The 21908-nt window shown below is 48.8% G+C and overlaps 1 protein-coding gene across 4 annotated transcripts in view; it reads right to left on the bottom strand.

Moving 5' to 3' along the window:
- Positions 1 to 237: 237 nt before the first annotated feature.
- Positions 238 to 21908, bottom strand: part of Xylb (xylulokinase) — a 35348-nt gene continuing 13677 nt past the window's right edge. For 2 of the 4 annotated variants that reach the window (XM_052724096.1, XM_052724106.1), the window contains 12 exons: positions 21812 to 21884; positions 18583 to 18701; positions 14595 to 14676; positions 13183 to 13223; positions 12512 to 12627; positions 11630 to 11745; positions 10956 to 11029; positions 8675 to 8771; positions 5535 to 5593; positions 3855 to 3942; positions 1768 to 1862; positions 239 to 772 (listed from right to left, as the gene is read on the bottom strand). In XM_052724096.1, the coding sequence (XP_052580056.1) occupies positions 695 to 772; positions 1768 to 1862; positions 3855 to 3942; positions 5535 to 5593; positions 8675 to 8771; positions 10956 to 11029; positions 11630 to 11745; positions 12512 to 12627; positions 13183 to 13223; positions 14595 to 14676; positions 18583 to 18701; positions 21812 to 21884 (1038 nt within the window). In that variant the 3' untranslated portion in view covers positions 239 to 694. Of the gene's footprint in view, positions 773 to 1767; positions 1863 to 3854; positions 3943 to 5534; positions 5594 to 8674; positions 8772 to 10955; positions 11030 to 11629; positions 11746 to 12511; positions 12628 to 13182; positions 13224 to 14594; positions 14677 to 18582; positions 18702 to 21811; positions 21885 to 21908 lie in introns of all 4 variants that reach the window. The other 2 variants (XM_052724115.1, XM_052724122.1) reach the window with 2 other exon arrangements.

The following is a 21908-nucleotide window of genomic DNA, read 5'->3' as shown; positions in this document are numbered from 1 at the left end:
CAGGTGGGAGGGCGATGAGGGGGCACTGTGAAGTCTGGTTTGCAGGGAAGGATGGAGGTCCCAGTGTGGGGTGGGGTGTCGAAAGGTGAGGACCACGGAGGAGTGGTAAGTCAGGAAGAAGGCTGTCCCCTATTCTGCTGAGTTCGGTCCTAAAAGAGAGCTTGCTTTCTGCCTTTAAAACGGGGAAGGTGCCGGGCGGCGGCGGCGGCGGCGGCGGCGGCGGCGGCGGCGGCGGCGGCGGCGGCGGCGGCGGCGGCGGCGGCGGCGGCGCATGCCTTTAATCCCAGCACTCGGGAGGCAGAGCCAGGCGGATCGCTGTGAGTTTGAGGCCAGCCTGGGCTACCAAGTGAGTTCCAGGAAAGGCGCAAAGCTACACAGAGAAACCCTGTCTCAAAAAAAAAAAAACAAAACAAAACGGGGAAGGTGATCATCTTTGGTGGTCATACCCTACACACTGTGTTTTCCTGCCTCCTGGAATGAAAGACAGAAAAGGAGAAGCTGCTTTCCCACCCTGGGACAGAGGCAGCCCACATGTCTCCAGGGAGTCATGGCCAACTTCAGGATGGTCCAGGACAGGACAGGAGCGCTCCACTGAGTCAACACAGCCCAGGAGCTGCTCAGAACAAGCAAGAGGACAGTGTCACTGGGGAGTCTGGGCAGGAGGGAGGCGGCAGACTGCCAGGGCATACAGAGTTCATTCCAGAGGCCCCCGGGCCTGAGACAAGATTCTCTGTTCAAGTTCAGCATACCGAGGGAGAAGGGCCTCATAGACCTGGAAGGGCAGAAAGAGAAGTTTATCATGGGGAAGGGGAAGTGCCTCTTATACCAGCTTACAGCTTGCAATTTAAAAATGTAAATTCTGTTCGGTGGTAGGGGTGCATGCCTTTAATCCCAGCACTTGGGGGAGGCAGAGGCAAGTGGATCTCTGTGAGTTCAAGGCCAGCCTGGTCTACAGAGTGAGTTCCAAGACAGCCAGGGCTGTTACACAGAGAAACCCTGTCTCAAAAAACAAAAAAACAAAACAAAACAAAAAGTAAATTCTGAGGCTGGATGACACCCCAGTGGTTTAGAGCACTGGCTACCCTTCCAGAGGACCCAGGTTTGAGTCCCAGCACCCACACAGTGACTCACTATGGTCTGTAACTCTAGTTCCAGGGGATCTGACACCCTCTTCCAGCCTTCTCAGTCACCAAGCACACACATGATGTATAAACATACAGTAGACAAAACACTCATACACATAAAATAAATAAAAATTTAAATAAATAAATACATATATTTATAAAACTTACTTCAAATTTCCAAAGCCTTGTGCAAAACTAATGTGGATTATGACATTAGTAATTTCTCTAAGCAGTTATGTACTAAAATGATGATAATTTGGATACATTAGATTAAGTGAAATATATTATTAAAATTAATTTTGTTTCCATTTTTACTTTTGAAAAATGAGTTGGAGAGATGGTGCAGTGATTAAGAGCATGTATTATCCTTGCAGAGGACCCAGGTTCAGGTTCCAGCACCCTTGGTGTCTTTGTAGGCCGAGGATGTAATTCCAGAGTCAAGTGCATGCTTCCCATGGGTAAAACCCCAGGATCAATCCCCAAGTCCTTGGGAGTGGAGGAGGGGGAGGTAAGATTTCCCTCCAGTTGGGTATAGCAGGCTTAATGTAGACAAGAAAGAAAAACTTACCTTTTAAAGAAAAGGAAAAAGACCCAAGCCAAACTGAGAAAGCAAATGCTAAGAGAAAACCGGATGGTTTCTCACCTGGGAAGCTCCTGGGCTGGGGGTGGCAGCCAGGCTGGGATGTGGGGCTGATTTCACAACCTCTGAAAAGGCCACACTTGTCCCTCCTGCAAGGCCTAGAGGGGAAAGGTCATCTCACATTCATGCGCATCGCAAACGAGGCTAACTGACTTGTGTGACAGACACTGCTATGGTGATAAACGCTGTCAGACCAGGAGGGTATGGCAGTGCAGCCCAGTGGCAGGTGTCGCCTCAGCATGCAAAGACCCTGGCTTCAGCCCAGCACCAGAACAAGAAACCCCCGAAATGTGTTTAAAACCGGATTAGCCCAGCTCAGAAGAGTTGTTAAAAGTCACTGGCAGCAAAACTGCTAAAAATAATTAAGATGGCCGGGCGGTGGTGGCACACGCCTTTAATCCCAGCACTTGGGAGGCAGAGGCAGGTGGATCTCTGTGAGTTCGAGGCCAGCCTGGTCTACAGAGCGAGATCCAGGACAGGCACCAAAACTACACAGAGAAACCCTGTCCCAAAAAACAAAAACAAACAAACAAAAAAAATTAAGATGGGTGATTTCTGTTATACATATCGGAGAATGGGAAGTTTAAAGACCACCTGGAATCCAGAGCGAATGGAAATCAACCTGGACAATTCTGTGAGACCTCATCTCAAAACAAAAAGTATATGGGGGCAGGGCTTGTGCTATAGCTTACCAAGCACAGACGAGTACGTGGCCTGGGTTCAATCCCCTAGAATGGGGTAAAGGGTACAAATTTGGAAGTAAATTCCCCATGATCTTGCTACATGAAGTTGCATGAGGTGATGGAGAAAGGATTGAAGGGTTCGTCATTAAGAGAACAGCACTTAGTGGAGACAGGACCTGTCCTTGGTGGAGCCTGGGGCCTATGCTGAGACACTTTGCTCAGCCTTGGTGTAGGGAGGAGGGGACTGAACCTGCCTTGGCTGAGTCTGCCAGGCTGGGCTGACTCCCCAGGGGAGACTTTGCCTTGGAGGAGGTGGGAGTGGGGGGTGGATTGGGGGGGAAGGCTGGGGGGTGGGAGGAGGGAGGACAGGGGAATCTGTGGCCGATATGTGAAATTAAGTTAATTATAAAATAAAAATACTATAAAAAGGAAGAGAGAACAGCACTTCATTCACTTGTAATGTTGAAAGAAACATCAAGTTTAAGTGTGTGTGTTGAGAAGTGAAAAGTGAACGGGAAGAACGGACCCCTAGGGAAAGGGTGGCACCCGGATGACCTTGACAGCCAGGAGTTCCCCAGCAGACAGACGGCAGGGAAAAGCAACCTACTGAGGAGGCTAACCTCAACCCTAACTCAGCAGTCTTCAGTCATGTCCCAAGTCTCAGGGAGACAGCCATCAGAGCCAGGGCCTCCAGGGAGCTGTCCACGGTTCTGGACTTCTCGGCTCTGAGGCCTTCCCCGCTTCTGCAGCCACGCTGCCTTCCTCTGCACTAGCTGGACCTATACCCATGTTCTGTGATGCCCTGGGGGCTTTCTGGCCTCTCTCTGTAGAGCTTGATTCTGATCAGGCCTCATCCAGTTTGAATACTATTTCCCTTTCCCCACTCTACCTAGAGAACATAAGACAAAGGGTTCATTCTCGCCTGCTGGGAGGGACAGAAAGGAGGCTAACACTCCTGAGACTCCAGTGTCCCTCAAACTGGGAATGCCATCTGGGGTGGTTTGAAAGAAAATGGCCCCCAAAGGGAGTGGCACTATTAGGAGGTATGGCCTCCTTGGAGTAGGTGTGGTCTTGTTGGGGGAAGTGTCACTGTAGACACTTGAGGTCTCATATAAGCTCAAGACCACTGTCTCAGTGTCTCTGTTCACTTCCTATTGCCTGCAAGATGTAGGACTCTCAGCAAGCCACCATACTCCCAGCCATGATGATAATGATGACTAAACCTCTGAAACTGTAAGCCACCACCTCAATTAAATGTTTTCCTTTATAAGGGTTGCCGTGGTCATGGTGTCTCTTCACAGCAATAGAAACCCTAACTAAGACACCATCCTCTCCCCTTCCCACTCTTCTCATCCCAGTGGTGCCTAAACACTTGCAGAGACAGCCGAGTCCCATTCATTGACCTACCATGAAAGGCTCGGTATGCAGAGCCCACGCAGGCTGAACTGGTGGTGTCTATGACATACACGGGGGCCCCAAAAACATCTGCAAGCACCTGGGAGGAACACGGAGGTTATACTGGGTGAGTGGTCACTCAGAGAGATCGTTTAGAAAAGCTCTTTTCTCCTTGTTCATGTCTTCCGATGCCTTCCATTCAATGACAGCTGCCTGATGATGAGACAGGGTGACCTGGGGAAGACCTAGGGAAGGGCCAGTCTCCAGGCTGTCCCTGTACCTTTTCAAAGACAAGAGCCTACCATATAGCTCCAGCCAGCCTGAAGTTTACTATGTAACCCAAGCTAGCCTCAAACTCACCTCTTCCTGATCCAGCCTCCTGAGTGAGGAGATAGCAAGCATGCACCACCATGCCCTGTACTGTTTTTAGAGACACCGTCTTACTATGTAACCCTGGCTGGTGTAGAAATCACTATTTAGACCAGGCTGGCCTAGAACTCACAGATCCACCTACTGCTATCTCCTGAGCACCAGGATTAACAGTGTGCACCACCACGTCTAATCCCCTGTGCGTGTGTGTGTGTGGGGGGGGTGCACACGTGTGCGTGTGCAAGCGCATGTGTGTGGGGAAGGAGGCATCCTCCTGTGTGCAGGTACAAGTGGAGGCCAGAGGTTAATGCTAGGTGTCTTCTTCAATCACTTCACCTCACTGTTGAAATGTCTTTAATTTGGCCACCAGCTCACAGATTGGCTAGCGTGGCTGGCCAGCACTCTCAGACTCTCTTGTCTCCACTTCCCCAGTGCTGGGTACACATGACCAAGACTGACTTTTGATGGGGGTAGGAATCTGAACTCAGTTCCTCATGTCTGCATGGCAAGCACTTTACCAGCTGACTCATTCCCCAGCCCTGCTTATACTTTTAAACTACTTATATCATTGTTTTGTGGGTTTTTTTTGTCAACTTGGCACAAGCTAGAGTAATCTGAAAAGAGGGAAACATGGTTTAGAAAATCAGAAAATATCTCCATAAGATTAGCCTGTAGACAAGTCTGTGGGTCATTTTCCTAATTAGTAATTAATGTGGGAGTGGAGGACTCATTCCATTGTGGATGGTGCCATCCCTGGCAGGTGGTCCTAGGTCCATAATAAAGCAGGCTGAGCAAGCCATGAGGAACAAGCCAGTAAGCAGCACCCGTCCATGGCTTCTGCTTCAGTTCTGGTCTGCAGGTGCCTGTCTTAGCTCCTGCCCTGACATCCCTCAGTGACAAAATAAACCCTTTTCTCCGTAAGTTGCTTTTGCTCATGGTGTTTTATCACAGCAATACACACTCTAAATTTGTTTATTTATTTTCTTTCAGTGCTGGGAATCAAGCCCAGAACCTCCAGTGTCACAAGACAACTGGGTGGCTCCTTCAGTAAAGTGTTTGCTATAGGTGCACAAGGACTTGACTTCAAACTCCTAGGAACCCATGGAAAAAAAGCTGTGTGTATAGCGCATGCCTGGAATCCCAGCCCTGGGGAAGCAAATGCCTGGGGCTTGCTAGCCCGCCATTCTGGTCAAATCTGTGGGCTCCAGGTTCAGTGAAAGACTTTGTTCCCCCAAATAAGGCAAAGAGTGACTAAGGAGACATCTAGCTCCTAGATGCAACGACAAGGACAACGTTGAGGTGCGGAGCCACCATCACACATACCTGTAAGATGTCTTTATTGTGAGATGCTCCTCCTGTGGCCAGAATCTTTGTTTTGGGCACTGTAAAACAAAAGACGAAACAGAACTAAAGTGGTTGTAGCAATTCTCCCAAGGCAGAAAGGACTCTCCTTCAACCATGGAGGGCTTCAGCTATGGCTCCTGCTGATCTCCCAGGACTGTGGAGAGACCCAAAGCTTGGCCTGTCCATGCAGTACTCCTCGTATGTCATCTACAGTCCATCTGCCTTTATTGTCTTTATCAACTAAAAAATTAAAGAATGAACTTGGGGTTGGAGATGTAGCTCAGTTGGCAGAGTGCTTGCCTAGTAAACACAAGGCCTTGAGTTCAATCACGAGCACCCCACTCTGCTCCACCACCCCCTAAAAAATAGAAAAAGGGGAAAAAAATCTCCCAACATATCAATACTAGAATTTTCTTCAATAGATAAGGGCTTCATATCCAAACCTTACAAAAAACTTTGGTGGCTTTTTTTCCTTTTTTTCTTGTTCTCTTTAAAAAGGATTTATTTTGGGGCTGGAGAGATGGCTCAATGGATAAGAGCACTGGCTGTTCTTCCAGAAGACCCTGGTTTGATTCCCAGCACCCACGTGGCAGCTCACAACTGTCTGTAACTCCAGTTCCAGGGGCGTCAATGCCTTCTTCTGGCCTCTGCAGGCATCAGGTGCACAAGTGGTACACAGACATCTATCTATGCAGTCAAAACATTCATATACATAAAGTGAGATTTTTAAAATGAAAAATAAAAATAATAAATAAAAAAAGGAACCTGCTGAGAGATGGCTCAGCAGATTAAGGCGCTTGGTGACAAGCCTGATGTCCTGAGTTCAGTCCCCAGAGCTCATGTGGTAGAAAGAGTGAACTGACCCCAAAGTTGTCCTCTGACCTCCACTTTCATGCTGAGTTGTATGTGCCCACCCCCCCATACACAAATAATAAATATACTTTAAAAATAAAAAGGAAACCCCGCCCCCAAAACCAGGAGGTCTTGTTTAAAAAGGAACCCAGCAGAGCTTTCAAGGCAGGCTTGAATCTGCTTTTCAACTTGCTAAGAGAGTAAATGTCTTTATGTTCTACAGGAATTGCTCTTGAGTAACCATACACACTCCTTCCGGCTGCTCTGCCCTGCCTCCTCCTGCACTCTGGGCTGCTGGATGGCCCCTCCATGCCTAGATGTCCCCTACTGATGGTCCAAAGACCCCTGCTAGGCAATTAGAGCCAGTTTCTCTGCCCTGCTCACACAATCTCATTTCTAAAGATGTCTGAGGACTTTGAAAACCTTCAGGATTTAAAAAAAAATACAGTTCCAAGATGGTTAAATGAGAGAGTCCATAGGAATTATTTTGTTTTATTTATTTATTAATTATTTTTTCGAGACAAGCTTTCTCTGTGTAGCTTTGCTCCTTTCCTGGAACTCACTTGGTAGCCCAGGCTGGCCTCGAACTCACAGAGATCCGCCTGGCTCTGCCTCTCAGTGCTGGGATTAAAGGCGTGTGCCACCACCGCCCGGCTCACAGGAATTGTTTTACTTATTTTAATATTTGTATTAAAACTCAGGTTTGTTGGTACATACTGTAATCCCAGGACTTGGGAAGCAGAGTAAGGAAGATCAGGAGTTCAAGGTCATCCTCAGCTACAGAGCAGGTTCAAGCCTTCCCTAGTGGTAGGATTACAGGCATGAGCCAGCATGTTCATTTTATATGGTGCCGAGGATGGAACCAGGGCCTTGGGTTAGGCAGGCACTCTACCAACCGAGCCACACCCAGCCCGAATTATCCTGGTTTAAGCAGCAGCAAGTAATGTCTGCATTGAGTCTGAACACTGTTCCTTTGCTCACCATTAGTGTGTGTCACCTACAAATTCTGTGGCGTGTAATTAAGAGGGGGGTCCTCTTCATTTCTATGTGGTAGTCTATCTTGTGAAGACACATGCATTATCCTGTCTACATTTTTTTGTTTTCTTTTAATTTCTGTTTGTTTTATCGAGACAAGGTCTGTCTGTGTCACCTGCTGGTCTGGAACTCACAGAGACCTGCCTACCTATGCCTCTGCCTCCCAAGAGCTGCGATAAACTGACAAACACCACCACTCCCAGTCAGTCTGTCTACTCTCAATAGATACTAGATTGCTTTCATCTCCGGGCTAGTGAGCAAGGGCCACATTGAATGTTCTCATGGACACTTTTTTTTTTCACGGATACCTTTAATGAACATATGTATGTTCCTGTGAGTGTTTACATAAGAATAAGATTGCTGGCATGGTGTATATTCAGCTTAAGTAGATGCTGTCTATCGGGTTTCCCCAAGCTTATTTTTATAGTATCCTTTTACTTGGTTGGTTCAAAGACAATAAAACATTCAACACAGAACCTGAACTGTCCATAAAGGCTTCCACGGGCACTCCGAGGCAAAGAGTCTCATAGGGATTTTGTTGTTTCTTTGTTGAGAGAGGATCCTACTATGTAGCCCTTACTGAGCTGGAACTCACAGAGATGCACCTGCCTCTGCCTCTCTAGTGCTGGGACAAATGACCAACACTACCACACCACACCCAGTGCTTCACTTGGACACTAGTGGGCTAGCACAGCCTTCTTGAAGACCCTTACAGTAGTCTAACTCCACCAGTGGGATGGAGTCACTGAGCTCTGGGACCTACTTGTTCTACAGCCAAGTTCTTAGGAATCCCTTCCAAGAGCCCTGGGTCTGCCCTCTCCTCAGTCCTGTGAGCGCTGGCGGTGGCACTACATGACCACTCTTTCTGGTTCAGCTGAGAGGCCCAGTCATGGCCCCAGAACACAGGCCTTCCACCCACACTGTTCATATCCCCAAGGTTCAGAGCTCAGGATGCTTCTCTGCAGGTAGGACCTGGGGCACCCACAGACCTCTCCTGATGCCTACAACTTATGACCAAGAAATCAGGTAAGCAGTGACAGAGCAGAGAAGCAGGCCACCCCGCCTCTGCATCTACATCTGCTCTCGGGAGCCTGAATCACTTCCTCACCCCACCCAGGACTGAGTCCACCCACCTTCTCCCCATCCTGTAACGAAAGACCCTTACTAGGTACTATCTCTGGGCCTCTGCCCCTCCCCAGCCCCAGAATACATCCAGATGGCCGCTCACTTACTGACTCGGTAGCCAAGGCCTTCTGCATGAATCCTCTTGGCCATGAACTGTCCTTCGATCAGAGCTCGAATCTCCACATCCCCAGGGAATGCTGAGACCTGTTTACAGAAAGTGGGCACAGCACGAGGGACTCTGAGTGTCTGTGCATACGTGTGTGTGTGTGCGTGCATATGTGTGTGTGTGTGTGTGTGTGTGTGCATGTAAGTGATCTTACTTTAACCATCAATTTCACCTGTCCCACCTTCACACGGACACAACTCTCAATGCACAGCTCACACCTCACCTGTGTGCCACTCTGAGGACTCAGTGACATCACAGTGCTCAGTCTCAGGCAGCCAAGGGTTCAAGTTCTGACTCATTTCCCCTCTGACCCTGAATATCATGTGAATCTTCCTGTTTGGTCCTCTTTCCTAACTTAGGGCTGCAAAGACAGAACCCGGTTTTCAAGGTCACCATGGCCAAATTAGATTGACAGGGCTTAGGATATGGAGTTGATGTTTGATAAGTGATAGCCATGAACTTATCCTGAGTACCCACCATGACTCTGGAGCATCAAGACAGCTCGGAGAGGAGTCACCCCCAGGCAGAGGCCTGCTTCTCCAGCCCCTCAGATCAAGAAGTAAACTTGCCACTTTCTCTCAATGCTCTTGCAGAGGACCTGGGTTCAGTTCCCAGTACCCCCAACATGGCAGCTCACAACCATCTGTAATTCCAGTTTCAGGGGATCCAGTGTCCTTGTTTGGCCTCTGAGGTCTCCAGACACACACATGATGTACATACATCCATGCAAGCAAATACTTATACATATGAAATGAGCAAATCTGGGGGAAAAAAACATATCTACTGAGTGAATGAATGAATGAAGAACCCTACTTTCTCCTTGATGAGCTTAGAACTGAGGTACACAAGAGCAGGCTTAGGACTGACGTATGCAAGGGCAGGCATGTGTATCTTTTCTCTATAAACAGAAACTGAACTTCAACCTGAGGACCAGGATGAATTTTCTACATTGTTTGTTTGTTTGTTTGTTTATAACAGGGTCTCGCTACATAGCCCTGGCTGTCCTGGAACTCACTCTGTAGACCAGGCTGACTTTGAACTCACAGAGATCCTCCTGCCTCTGCCTCCCGAGGGCTGGGATTAAAGGCGTGCGCCACCCCTATGCCCAGAAAACTTTCTACATTATATCCAAAGCATTCTAGCAAATGTGTAATACTTAATTTCCACCTGACTATTACAGTGACTAGAGTATCTCACCTAAGCTCCCCAACATCCACTGGGTTCACAAGCATCCTCCAGCTCCAACTCCCTCAAAACATGCTGTCAACTCATGGGAACTACCAGAAAACCCATCCCAACAGGGCTCTCCCGGAAGGGGCCCCACAGAAAGGAGAGAAAAGTGGCCTCTGAGAAGCGGCTTCAGGAAGGCCTGGGCCTGAGCTTCCTCCACCACCTGTGACCTTGTGACTTTGGGCTGGCCACTAAGGCCTCAGCTTCCCCATCTGTAAAAAGGGCTAGTCATGCCTACTTCACAGAGTTGCTTAGAGAAAGAGGATGATACTACAATCACACCATGATGCTGGGAACCCAATGGTGCTCAGTGAGTGCCACTGTCTCTCCCACAGGCTCTTCCAATTAGGAAGAAACTCCTGCCCTCAGGACCCAAGGGCTGCTGGGAGGTGGAGGGTACAGCCACCAAGGAAATGTCCAGTGACACCAGTCTAGGGGAAGATAGTAGCTCACAGAGTACTCAGGTCCCCTGTATTGCTCCTTGGAGAAGGGACAGGGACTGTCAGCCCATTAAGGCCGCAGCCTCTAGAATGCACCCGAGCACATCTGTAGATGGGCAGGTGACGGAACCCCTACAAGCAGCATGATCTGATGGCCGGTTGTTAAACAGAGTACTCCACACCTGAGTAGATGTAAACCCACAGCACGTGTGTCTGGGGCTGGGGGATAGCTCTGCAGTTACAGTGCTTGCTGTGTGAGCAAGAGAACCTGAGTTTGGAGTCTGAGGGCCCACAGAAATGCCAGGTGGGCATGGTGGCTTGCCCGTAGTTCCAGCCTCAGAGGTGGAGACAGAATCCCCTGAACAAGCTCTGGGTTTCATCGAGAAACAAAAATTCATTCTGTCTCAATGAATCAGGTGGAAGAACACTCAGGAAGATTCCCAGTGTCAATCTTGGGCTGCCACATGCATGCACACCGGTAACACACATGCAAACATGCACACACACACTACACACATATACCATGAAAAGGAAAAAAAAGACGTAAGTTACCTCAATGTTTTCCGCATTAAACCTATGACGCCCGATAATTTCAGGGGTGATCTCCATTACATCGAAATAAAAACCTGAAGCAAAACCAGGAAGAGATTAGCTGCCAGCAACCCAGAACAAAGAACAGTTTCTCAAAAGTCTTCAAAAAGGGTGAAGCAAAGTTACCTCATCTGCACCTCAGACCTCCTCCCATTCCCTCAAGGAGCCCTACAGTATCCTCAGTCCTTCTCTCCTATAGAACAGGGGGGGCTGGGATGGCCTGGGCTGTTCTGAGGTAACTCTCCTCACTCCCCTCGGCAGCTCCCTAACCCTGAGCACCAACCGAGGTGTGCACAGAAGACATGGCCCTTCCTTCTTCAGGACGTGGCCTGGGTGCTATATTCTTCCTAACACAGCCTTGTGTCTGGGGCAAGAAGTTGCGGACAGAGAAGCAGCAGGGTCAGTAGATCCTGGGGCTGCCATTTCGTCACTAGGGGCTTTGAAGGGGTAGAAGATATAGCTAGAGTCTGACTTTTCACACCCAAGGGGAGCCTCATGATCCCACCCTCAGGACCTGGGGGCCCACACCAGCTCGTGAGGCTACAAGTGTAGACAAAAAGGATCCCCCAAACTCCTCCATGCCCCCAACTCATGGTGTTCCAAACCCTCCTGCCCCTGTCACAGGGCCAACCTACCCAAGTTTCCCTTGTTCCCCATCTCCGTGGACTGCAGGGCCTTAGAGAACTTGTTCCAGGAGCAGGAAGCAGACTCATCTCGGATCTTCTCTCTCATAAGGGAGCCATTTTTGAAGCTGCAGAAATACACACAGCGTGAGTCCCAGGCTTTCAGGTTTCGTAGTGGTGTTTGGAACCCAGGTGCTCCACTAGGCAAGGATTCCACCACTAAACTTGACATGCAGACTGGACTCAGGGGTTTTAGAAGAGTTCTGAACAGACGGGTCTCCAGGTCAGGCTAGACCACAACCCCTCGGCTGGACACAGCAGGCAGCCTGATCACAAGTATCTGAGGTTCTCCTGGGGTTCCATGGGCATCCTGGGAGGCACTGGACTCACATTATTCTTGGCTCTCTTTATGCTGGAAGCTGCCACAGTGGGGTCCAGACAGGGCGTCCTGTACCTTGTCTCAGCTCTCCAAGGGGGCAGTTACTAGCACAACTGGACCTGAACATTCTCCAGCGGGTCCTGGTGCTTACAGCTCAGAAGCCTTCTAAACCAGGTAGCTACCAGCAGGTACCAAAGGCCTGTGGTCAGGACTTGGAACACACACCTCCTGTGAGAACCTTCAGGAAGCTAGCTGTCCCCCAGACCACGTGCTGAAGGTCAAGTTAGATATGTCAGAGCACCCTGGAGGACACGGGCGTTGGAGGTAGAGTTGGAATCCAGGCTTGGAGGACTACAGGCCTTGGCCTCTTCCCCAGATAGCTCTGCTGTCAAGCGGAACTTGTGTCCCTGTGGTCTTGGCTACCCAGGAGGCAATTTAGTAAGAATGCCTTGGGGTGCTGGTTGTGCTGAATCGGTCTGCACCTCCCTCCCCCGACCCAGAGATTCCAGGATTACCACAGAAGTGCCATGTAGTGCTTCGTGTCTACTGGGTTGCAGAAGATGTGGCCTTCCAGGGCAGGTGTGGGCTCCTGAAGCCAGAGAAATAGCGTGTCGCTGGTGCCCAGGCTGACCTGAGGAGAGAGAGTAGAGGGTGAGGTGCCTAGGGCTTGGCTACAAATGCTCCCTTTCTGCCAGTGACTACTCTGCATCCTGCTCCCCCTCACCCAATCACTTCCTTCCTCATACTGCAGGTGACAACCGCCACCTCCTCAGAGACCCTTTTTCTTGACTCCCCATACCAGATGAGTTCAAGGTCTGCTACCCAGATCCAGGCTCTCATGGACACCATTATTGACTTTCTAGAACTCAATACAAAATCATGAAGATAATGGTTTCCCAAATGGCTTCCCTGCTGGATGTAGAAAGCCACAGATTAAATCTTCCCGCATACCAGGGAGTTCACAGCCCATGTCGAGTGCTCACGCACTATGCCCAGCAGACTAGTCACTCTCAAGCAGACAGGTCATGCTAGACATCAGCAAAGGGTCACGTCTGTCTAAGAAGGACAGTGGGCCACCATCCTCTTTAGAGGCAGCAGACCCCCTGGTGTGTAGTACACACACAGCTGGGGCTCAGCACCCTGGTCCCCAGGACAGAAAGTCTGTAGGTGTGAGGAGTTACCTTACCGCAATATCACCTTCCTCCAGCCTCATGCCCGCTAGCGACGCTGAGAACGGGAGGGAAACCGCTGGTTAGCAGGAGTCACATGACTCACAAAACAAAGCGCAGTAACCATGCGGACAGCAGCACAGATACCACCTTCTGCCTTAACCCACAGTTCAGCGAGCTGAGTTCAAGGAGCCCAGAAGGTGGCAGGGGTCAGAGGGTGGGCTGCTGTAGCCAAGGCCCCTGATTTGGCTGAGAAGTCTATTCTCTCAGGGATTCCAACTCCCCACCACTGCCTGGTTCTCCAAGAAGTCCAGAGAAGCAAGGAGACCAGGCCACGGCATCAAGAAGATACAGGAAAGACAAAGGTGAGTCAGGAGTGCAATGAATCGTCCTCAGCCAGGACAAAGAAGGGCTGAGGTCATGAGGACTGTCCCCCCACCCAGACACAGGGTCCCCAGTAGCAATCCTCTGCCCTCGTTGCTGACACACCCCACTACTGAAGAAGACACAGCACACAGCTGGTCTTCTCACACATGCTGAGTGAGTGAACTGAGTGATGGAGAAACGCTGGATCAGACACCTCTGAACTCAGCTGGAGGCTGTGTTCCGAGGCTGTGCTTCCAGGCTGTGCTCATGCCCAAGCACAGGAGACAGTGCAAAGCTCCCTCCACGGGAGGCCAAGTAAGGGCAGGACAGCTGAAGCCTGGGCACTAGGACAGCAAGGTGATCAAAAGGATGAAAAATGCTCACCCATGAGCCTATAGAGACGTCAGCAAGGAGAACCCCTTAGATCTAATGATGTCAAAACAGTGTCCCCAAGGAAGGGCTGAGACTGAGACAAAAAACTTCAGAGGGAAAAGAGAACACCACAGAAGGCTTCATCAAGAAGCTGGACTGTGGGCTGGGCATGGTGGCATGCACTTATAGCCCCAATGTTAGGGACTCAGCGTTGGGGAGGTAGAGGCCCAATAGATCTTTGAGGCTCTACCACCAGCCAGCCTAGTCTACCTGAGAGTTCCAGGTTAGTGAGAAATCCTACTTAAAAAAAGAAAGGTAGGCAGTATTATGAGGAATGGCAGACAGCTGAGGTTATCCTCTGGTCTACACATGCACACACACATGCACATGCACCCGCACACACAAGTACATCTGCATACACATATGTGTACACACAGAGAGACATGAACAAATAGGAAGATGGAGTGGAATTCTTTCAAAGTCCAGTATGAACCAGGTGTGGTGGCTCACATCCATATTCCCCATACCCAGGGAGAGAGGACTAATGAGCATTAAGGAGAGCCTGGGCTACATGGTAAGATCCAGGCCTTTAGAGGGAGGCCCCATCTCAGTTTACATATCTACAGAAAAGGAAGGCGGGAAGTCCAGCAACCCATACTCATTGGAGAGCAGTTCCTCCTGAGGCACTTACCTGGATTGTCCCCCGTGAAGGCCACCACTTTGCATGCTGGAGGGAATCCATAGCGCTGGGCATAGTAGGAAGAAATGGCTCCCTAAGGAGAAAGAGCACCCGTGCTCTGCTGAGGTGGCCACAGCCTGCTCAGCACAGCCATGCACATCACCAGCACCCCAGATCACTGGAGCTGAAGGAATCTTCCACACCTCGAGCCAGGAGGAGGCTGCAGGCATCTGTGGCCGAGCCTGGAGCTCCATCATCCTTCCTAGCCACACACAGCAGAAGGAGTACAGGTTTGGAACCACAGGCCTGAGGTCACGTCGAGGATCAGAGGAGTCTGAGATTGAGGGGAGTTAGAACATAGCAATCTCTAACTTGTACCTACTTTGTGAACACCAAATTCTGGATACAACGTTGAAGAAAAGAAAGTAACAGGACATTGGTAAGCAAGCTCATAGACACAGCCAATGCCTTATTCGCTTGTTTATCAGGCCAGCAACCAGACTAATAGTCAGACAGGCAAGTGCAAAGAACAGTGTTCTAAAGAAAACAAAGCAAGCTCAAGACCAGCCTGGACCACATGAGACTGTCTCAAGAAAAAGGGGTTGGTTAGAGGTGCAGCTCATTTGTCAGAATGCTCAACTAGCTGCCACAAAACACTGGATTTGATCCCCAGCTCCACATAAAACCACACACGGCAAGGGGGCTGGAGAGACGGCTCAGTGGTTCAAATTCCTTAGTGCTACAGCAGAGACCTGGGTTTAGTTTCCGGCACCCACACGGTGCCTCACAACCACTTGTAACTCCAGGTCCAGGAAATCTTCTAACTCTGTGGGCACTGCCTGCACATGTTGTACACACAGACATGTAGGCAACCACTCTCACATGCAAAATAAATAAATGTTAAAAAAAAAAATTTTAATTAGGCATGGTGGTGTACATGTAATATTAGCACTCAGAAGATCGAAGTAGTAGGTCAGAAGTTTAGGGTCAGCCTGGGCTACACAGCAAGTTCTGGGCCAGCCTGGGATCCCAGAGACCCTGTCTCAATAATAATAATAATAATAATAATAATAATAATAATAATAATAAAATATAATATAATATAATAATTATTATTATTATAAAGAAAATTAACCAAAAATGACAGTTCAGGGGAGGGGACCCCTTTAAAACAAGAGCAGAGACCATCTCTCCTCAAACTGATAAATATTCTTTTTATAAAGAAGTTAGAAAAGGCAGAGCATGGTGGTTGATGCCTGTAATTCCAACACCCAGGAAGCTGAGACAGGAGGATGGCCATAAATTCAAAGCCAGTCTGGACTATATAGCATTAGGCCAGCATGAGCTACACAATAAAATTGCCTCAAAAAACATTTTGTTTTGTTTTGTTTTTTGAGACAGAGTTTCTCTGTGCAGCCCTGGCTGTCCTGGAACTCACTCTGTAGACCAAGCTGGCCTTGAACTCAGAAATCCGCCTACCTCCTGCCTCCTTAGTGCTGGGATTAAAGGGGTGCACCACTGCCACCACTACCACTGGTAGTGCACCACTACCACCTGGCAAGAAACACATTTTTTAAAAGATTCTTTCCCCCAGTGTATGGAAAGAAAATTTTGTTTTAGCCAGCAATGTTTTGGGTTTCCCTGAGAACAAGCCATCCCCTGGGAAAATAAATGTCTGACCTAGGTTGCCTCAGAAGCCAGGGTGTGATGGGGCCTGCATGCAGGTTAACTCAGAGTAGTGACCCAGGAGACTAGAGAAAACAGGGGGGCAAGAGGCCTAAGAGTCCACCATCCCACCAGGCACCCCAAAGGCAACTGAGGCTGAAGCCACAGAGGAACTTCTGAAAGCTGGGACTGGTCCTGAGGACTGTCTCCCTGGGGACAAGCAGGAGGCAGTCGCTCACCCACAGGTTGTCATCCTCTTTGATGACAGCTGCCCCCACGCTCACAGGACACCTGAGTCAGGGAAGCCCAATAGAGAAAGTATGGTTCCAGCAGGGGTGACACCTGCATGAAGCCACAGTGACTTCTCATCATCATTTGATGCATGGTCAGTAAGTAAAGATGCTTGTTTCAGAACCGGCTCTTTCCAGTTCCTCCAACACTCGCCTCTGAAAAGATTCCCATATATGCATTCTTGGCCTACGTAGGGCAAGCAAAGCCTTAGGCAAAGCCTTAGACAAAGAGTTGGTCTCGATTTCACATGAAACAAAAGACCATGGATGGCAGTTCACATTCCAGGGGCTCAGATACAGACAAAAAACAAAGATAAAAGCCAAATTCCCACACTTCAACAGTCAGGCCACAGCCACTTACTTGGGGCTCGACCCCTAGTGACCCAAGACATCTTATATATAACTGAAGCCTAACTTCTTTGTTGTTTGTTTGTTGAGACAGGGTATCTCTGTACAGCCCTGGCTGTCCTGGAACTCGCTCTGTAGATCAGGCTGGCCTCGAACTCAGAGATCCACTTGTCTCTGCCTGGGATTAAAGCCCAGCCAAAGCCTAATTCTTAATGAACATGGTGTGTTACAAATGCCCCAGTCTCAAGTGAAACAACGTATGCTGTAACATTCACTACTCAGCAAGGCAACCTGGTATCCTCCTGTCCACACTGATATGGACCCTACACAATGAGAGTTAAGGCCAATTAACTCCCCCTGGCTGCTGGACATGAACTCTCGCTGTCTCTCAGCAGTGTGACTCTCTGGACAGAGGCCCCTGTGTTTTAATTAATGCCCCCTTTGTTTATGCCTTGGTAAATTCCTCTACGCTGCTTCACACGGAGTTGCCGGTTTTCTGTTCGCCTTTCCTGTCTTTCTGGCTTGTGGCACACCCATGCATTTGTGTCTTGCACTGTAGGCTTCTCTGGGCAGGACTGTTCACACTTCAGCTCTGCCCACTGGCTTCACAGCACACCTTGGGTAACAGTGGTTTGGCTATGATGTTCTGCCCATGGTAGCAGGTCAGTGAGAATCTGAAAACTGTGGATAGGCCTGAGCATGGAACAGCCCGTCTTCCTGGTGGCCCACAGTCAGTTCCGTGAAGCCCCTCTCCTCCTTCACACTCAGCTGTCTGTCCCTATGGGGTTCTTTCTGATTGTTCTGGCTTCACACGTGCGGCACGTGTGTCAAAAGACACCATGGGCTCTTTACTCCTGTGCCTCTTCAGGACAGTCAAGAACAGAGCCGGCCAGCCAGATCACACTTGGGTGTTCGGTTCATATCCATTCCAAATGGGTGGCACTACACTCATGGTCAAGTGCCCTTAACTTACTAGTGTGTCCAACCACCATCTGAAATCCTTTCAACATACCATATCTCATCTCATTTGCATGGGAGCCTTCTAAGACACAGTATTATCTCCAGATGGGGAAACTAAATTGGAACCCTGATTAAACAGAGGCAGGTCAAGTTAGATGTGAGGTGCATGTCTTTAACCTCAGCACTGGGGGTCAGGGGCAGGTGGATCTCTAAGTGTTCTAGGCCAGCCTGGTCTACATAACAAGTTCTAGGCCATCTAGGGCTATATAGAGACCCTGCCTCAAAACAAAGCAAAAACGATAACAATAAACCATGAACAGGCAAGCTTGAGCAAAGTCAGGGTTTAGCCTCAGTCGATGTGATGCCAGGGCCTGTCAGATCCTTAGTGTTTCTGGTTTCCAGGGCCTGCCTGCTGCAAGCTTCCATACCAGTGACCATAATTTCAGCACTCTGTGCATTTTTACCCTTCGGTGTGCAGAGACCCAGAAATCCTTCAGATAGTTTTGGAATCTAGCTCTACCATGCACAAGCCCCTTATCCAGATATTCAGATATTCTGACTAACGTCAAATGCTGAGTTTAGGCTTAAATGCAAATGTGTGTGTGTGTGTGTGTGTGTGTGTGTGTGTGTGTGTGTGTGTGTGTGTATGTGTGTGTGTGCGCATGAATGTGTGCACCCTGTAGGCTCCACCAGCGGTGCCAGTACCCACAGGAGTCATCACTGAAAAGAAGACTTACCACAACTGAGCATGAAGGAACCGGTGAGGCGAGCTTCTCCTCCAAATGGGGGGCACAGGCACCAAGACAAGCTTGGGACCAGACTTTGTCCTGGATCTGCAACAAATTCATTCCAGAACCTAAGGAAGGAAGGAAGGAAGGAAACAAAAATAAAAACATCTGGAGGTGTGGGGGCTTTGGTGGAGATGGGTGAAATTGGCAGATAAAATTAATTCTCTGGTGTAAAGGTATGGCTGGTCTCTTTCTTTCTTTGTTTTTTGCTTAAGATTTATTTATTTGTATTTTATGTGTAGGAATGTTTGCCTGCATGTATGACTGTGCACACACATTCACACAGGACCAACGGAAGCCAAAAAATGCTCCTGAAACTGGAGTTACAGATGGTTGTAAGCTGTCATGTGGGTACTGGAAACTGAGCTCAGGTCCTCCACAGGAGCACTGAGCCACCTCTCCAGCCTTGTGGCTGGATCTATTTCATCACAGTGGGAAGGCAATACACTTTGAACGTCTTGAACCCAAGAGCCAGAGGGCAGCAGGGCCTGTGTAAGTATACCACGTCGCCACCTCCTCCAAATGCTCTCCACAGACTCCCGTCACATGGGGAGCCTGAAAAATCTGCTGTTCTGAGGCCTGCCAGGAACAGGCATGTCAACAACATGTTAACCAGAAATTGTTCCCTATGTCCCATGGGTTTCAAGGCATCCAGAGGCAGCCCTGACAGAGGGCAGCCCTCAGAGATTTCCCAACCTCATGACTTTTCCAGGAAAAGACACATAAGATGGGGTCCTTATGATGGTATTTTTATACTTTTAAAGATTTATTTATCTATTTAGTTAATGTACACTGGTGTTTTGCCTGTATACACTTTGTGTGAGGATGTTGGAACCCCTGGAACTGGAGTTATAGACAGTTGTGAGCTGTCATGTAGGTGCTGGGACTTGAACTCAGGTCCTCTGGAAGATCAGCCAGTGCTCTTAACAGCTGAACTATCTCTCCCAAGATTTATTATTTTTAATAATGTGCTTATGTGTCTGTCTGTGGTTATGTGCACATGACAGCAATCACCCAAGGAGCCCAGAAGAGGCTGTTAGATCCCCTGAAGCGGAAGGTCCCAGTGGTTGTGAGCCACCAGACATGGGTGCTGGGAACTAAACTTGGGTTCTCTGCAAGACCAGCACATGCTCTTAACCACTGAGCCATCTCTCCAAAAGACCTGAGCTGCACACTTGCTGTTTCCACATGTCATGATACAAGAAGGCCTCACTAGCTGCCAAACAGGTTCAAGTGCCTGAAATCAAAAAATCATTTTCTCTTTTTCTTCTTAAGACAGGGTCTCATACCCCAGACTGATCCCAAACTTACTATGTAGCCGAGAGTGATCTGGAACTTCTCTTGTCCCCTCCCCCCAAGGGCTGGGATAATAGGCATACACCACTATATACCGCTTTACATGGGACTAGGAATTACCCAGGGCTTCATGAATTCTAGGCAAGCACTCTACCAACTGAACTATGTCACCAGCCCCTAAATAAACTTCCATTCTTTGTATATTACCTGGTCTCAGGTATTTTGTTATAACAACAGAAAACGGACTAAGATCCTCTTACACTCATCCTTGAGTTCTTTCAGCAACTTCCTCCTAGCTTCTTCTCTCTGCTGGCATCATGTCTATTTCCTCAGTTTTGATACTAAAAGCTAACAATTCTGAGCAGGGCACGGTGGTAGACATTTGTAATCAAAGTACCTCAGGAGGCAGATGCAGAAGGATTGCTATGAGCTTGAAGCCAGCCTGGGCTACATATTGAGTTCAAGGCTAGCCTGAGGCACACAGTAAAATCCTGTTTCATAAAAACTAAAACCAGAAGCTAGAGAGATGGCTCAGTGATTAAGAGCTTGTGTGGTGATAAATTGTTTTTATATATCTATATTTTTGTAATCTGGGAAATAAAGCTTGCCTGAAGATCAGAGAACAGAGCCAGCCACAGAGTTAGCCATAGAGTCAGGCAGTGGTGGCACCTAGCACTCAGGAGGCAGAGGCAGAGATATGTTTGGATTTCTGTGAGTTCAAGGCCACACCGGACTACATGAGATTAATCCAGTCTAAAAAAGAAACAGAGCCACGCAATGGTGGCACACACCTTTAATCCTAGCACTAGGGAGGTTGAAACAGGAAATTATATGGCTGGGTGGAGAAAGAAATATAAGGCAGGAGGAGACAGGAATTTGCTCTCTTGCAGATGCTCTGACAGGCTGAGGAGTTGGTGAGGTAAGAGGTGGTGGCTGTGGCTTGCTCTGCTTCTCTGATCTTTCTGGCTCTGGTTTTTATTATAAGACCATTTAGGATTCATGCAACAGCTTGTCCTACTCTTGTAGAGGACCCAACTGGTTTCCAGGACCCACATCAGGTGCCTCACAGCCTCCTACAGCTCCAGCTCCAGAGGGGGCCGATGCCTCCATGGGCAGCTGCCACAGGTGTGCACACATGCACGCATAATTAAATAAAGTATATCTATTTTTTAAAACCCTAAAATCAAAACAAAACAAAATCCCAAATGCTGAGTATGGTAGTACACAACTGTTATCCCAGAAATTAGAAGGCAGAGGCAAGAGGTCAGGAGTTCATTGTAAGCTTAAAGCCAGCCTGGGCTACAAGAGACCGTATCTCACAGAATAAAATTAGACTAAATAATAAATAAACACAATTCTCATAAATTTGCCAAATATGAGCAAAATAATAAGTAGCTTGTGAGAGTCGGATCCCAAGATGGTCCCTGATGATTCTCGCCTCAGGTACTCACATCTTGAGAGGTGACTCCAACCCTGTCCCAGGCTGGTCCCTGTGATCAGAAGGATGGAACTTCCCAGATCAGCAAGGAGCAACTACAGCTTCTTCTTGGCCCTTCTCTCACTGCCCCCCCCTCCCTGCACCCCTGGCTGCCAGTTTGCTACCTGGTGAGTGATCTTGAGCCAGGACCACCCAGTCCAGCTAGTGCCACATTCCAGACTAAGGGATACTCAGGCACTAAGTGAGAACTTAACATTTGCCATCTTCAGCCGGTAAGTGATGGGGACACTTGCCACACAACAGAAGATAACTAGTAGTCCTTCCTTCTTGGGAAATGATGAGATAGCTGCCCGACTGGCACCCACCCAGGCCGGATGAGGCGCTTGCCATCCCTATGGCCACCCTGCATGTGAACAAGCGTCTCTCCATGCTCTGAAGACTTACCGTCACTGTAGTCGATGGGCGAGTACCCCCCCAGGAACAGAGAAGCAGCAAAGCTACTGACCAAGGAAATCCTCTGGAAAAGAAGGAAGCAGCGTGA

This window comes from Peromyscus californicus, unplaced genomic scaffold, assembly GCF_007827085.1.
Source record: "Peromyscus californicus insignis strain IS unplaced genomic scaffold, ASM782708v3 Scaffold_11__1_contigs__length_118956290, whole genome shotgun sequence".
In the NCBI taxonomy this organism is placed as follows: Eukaryota; Metazoa; Chordata; class Mammalia; order Rodentia; family Cricetidae; genus Peromyscus; species Peromyscus californicus.
The sequence above is the reverse complement of the archived record's forward strand: the minus strand, read 5'-3'. Positions and strand labels throughout refer to the sequence as shown.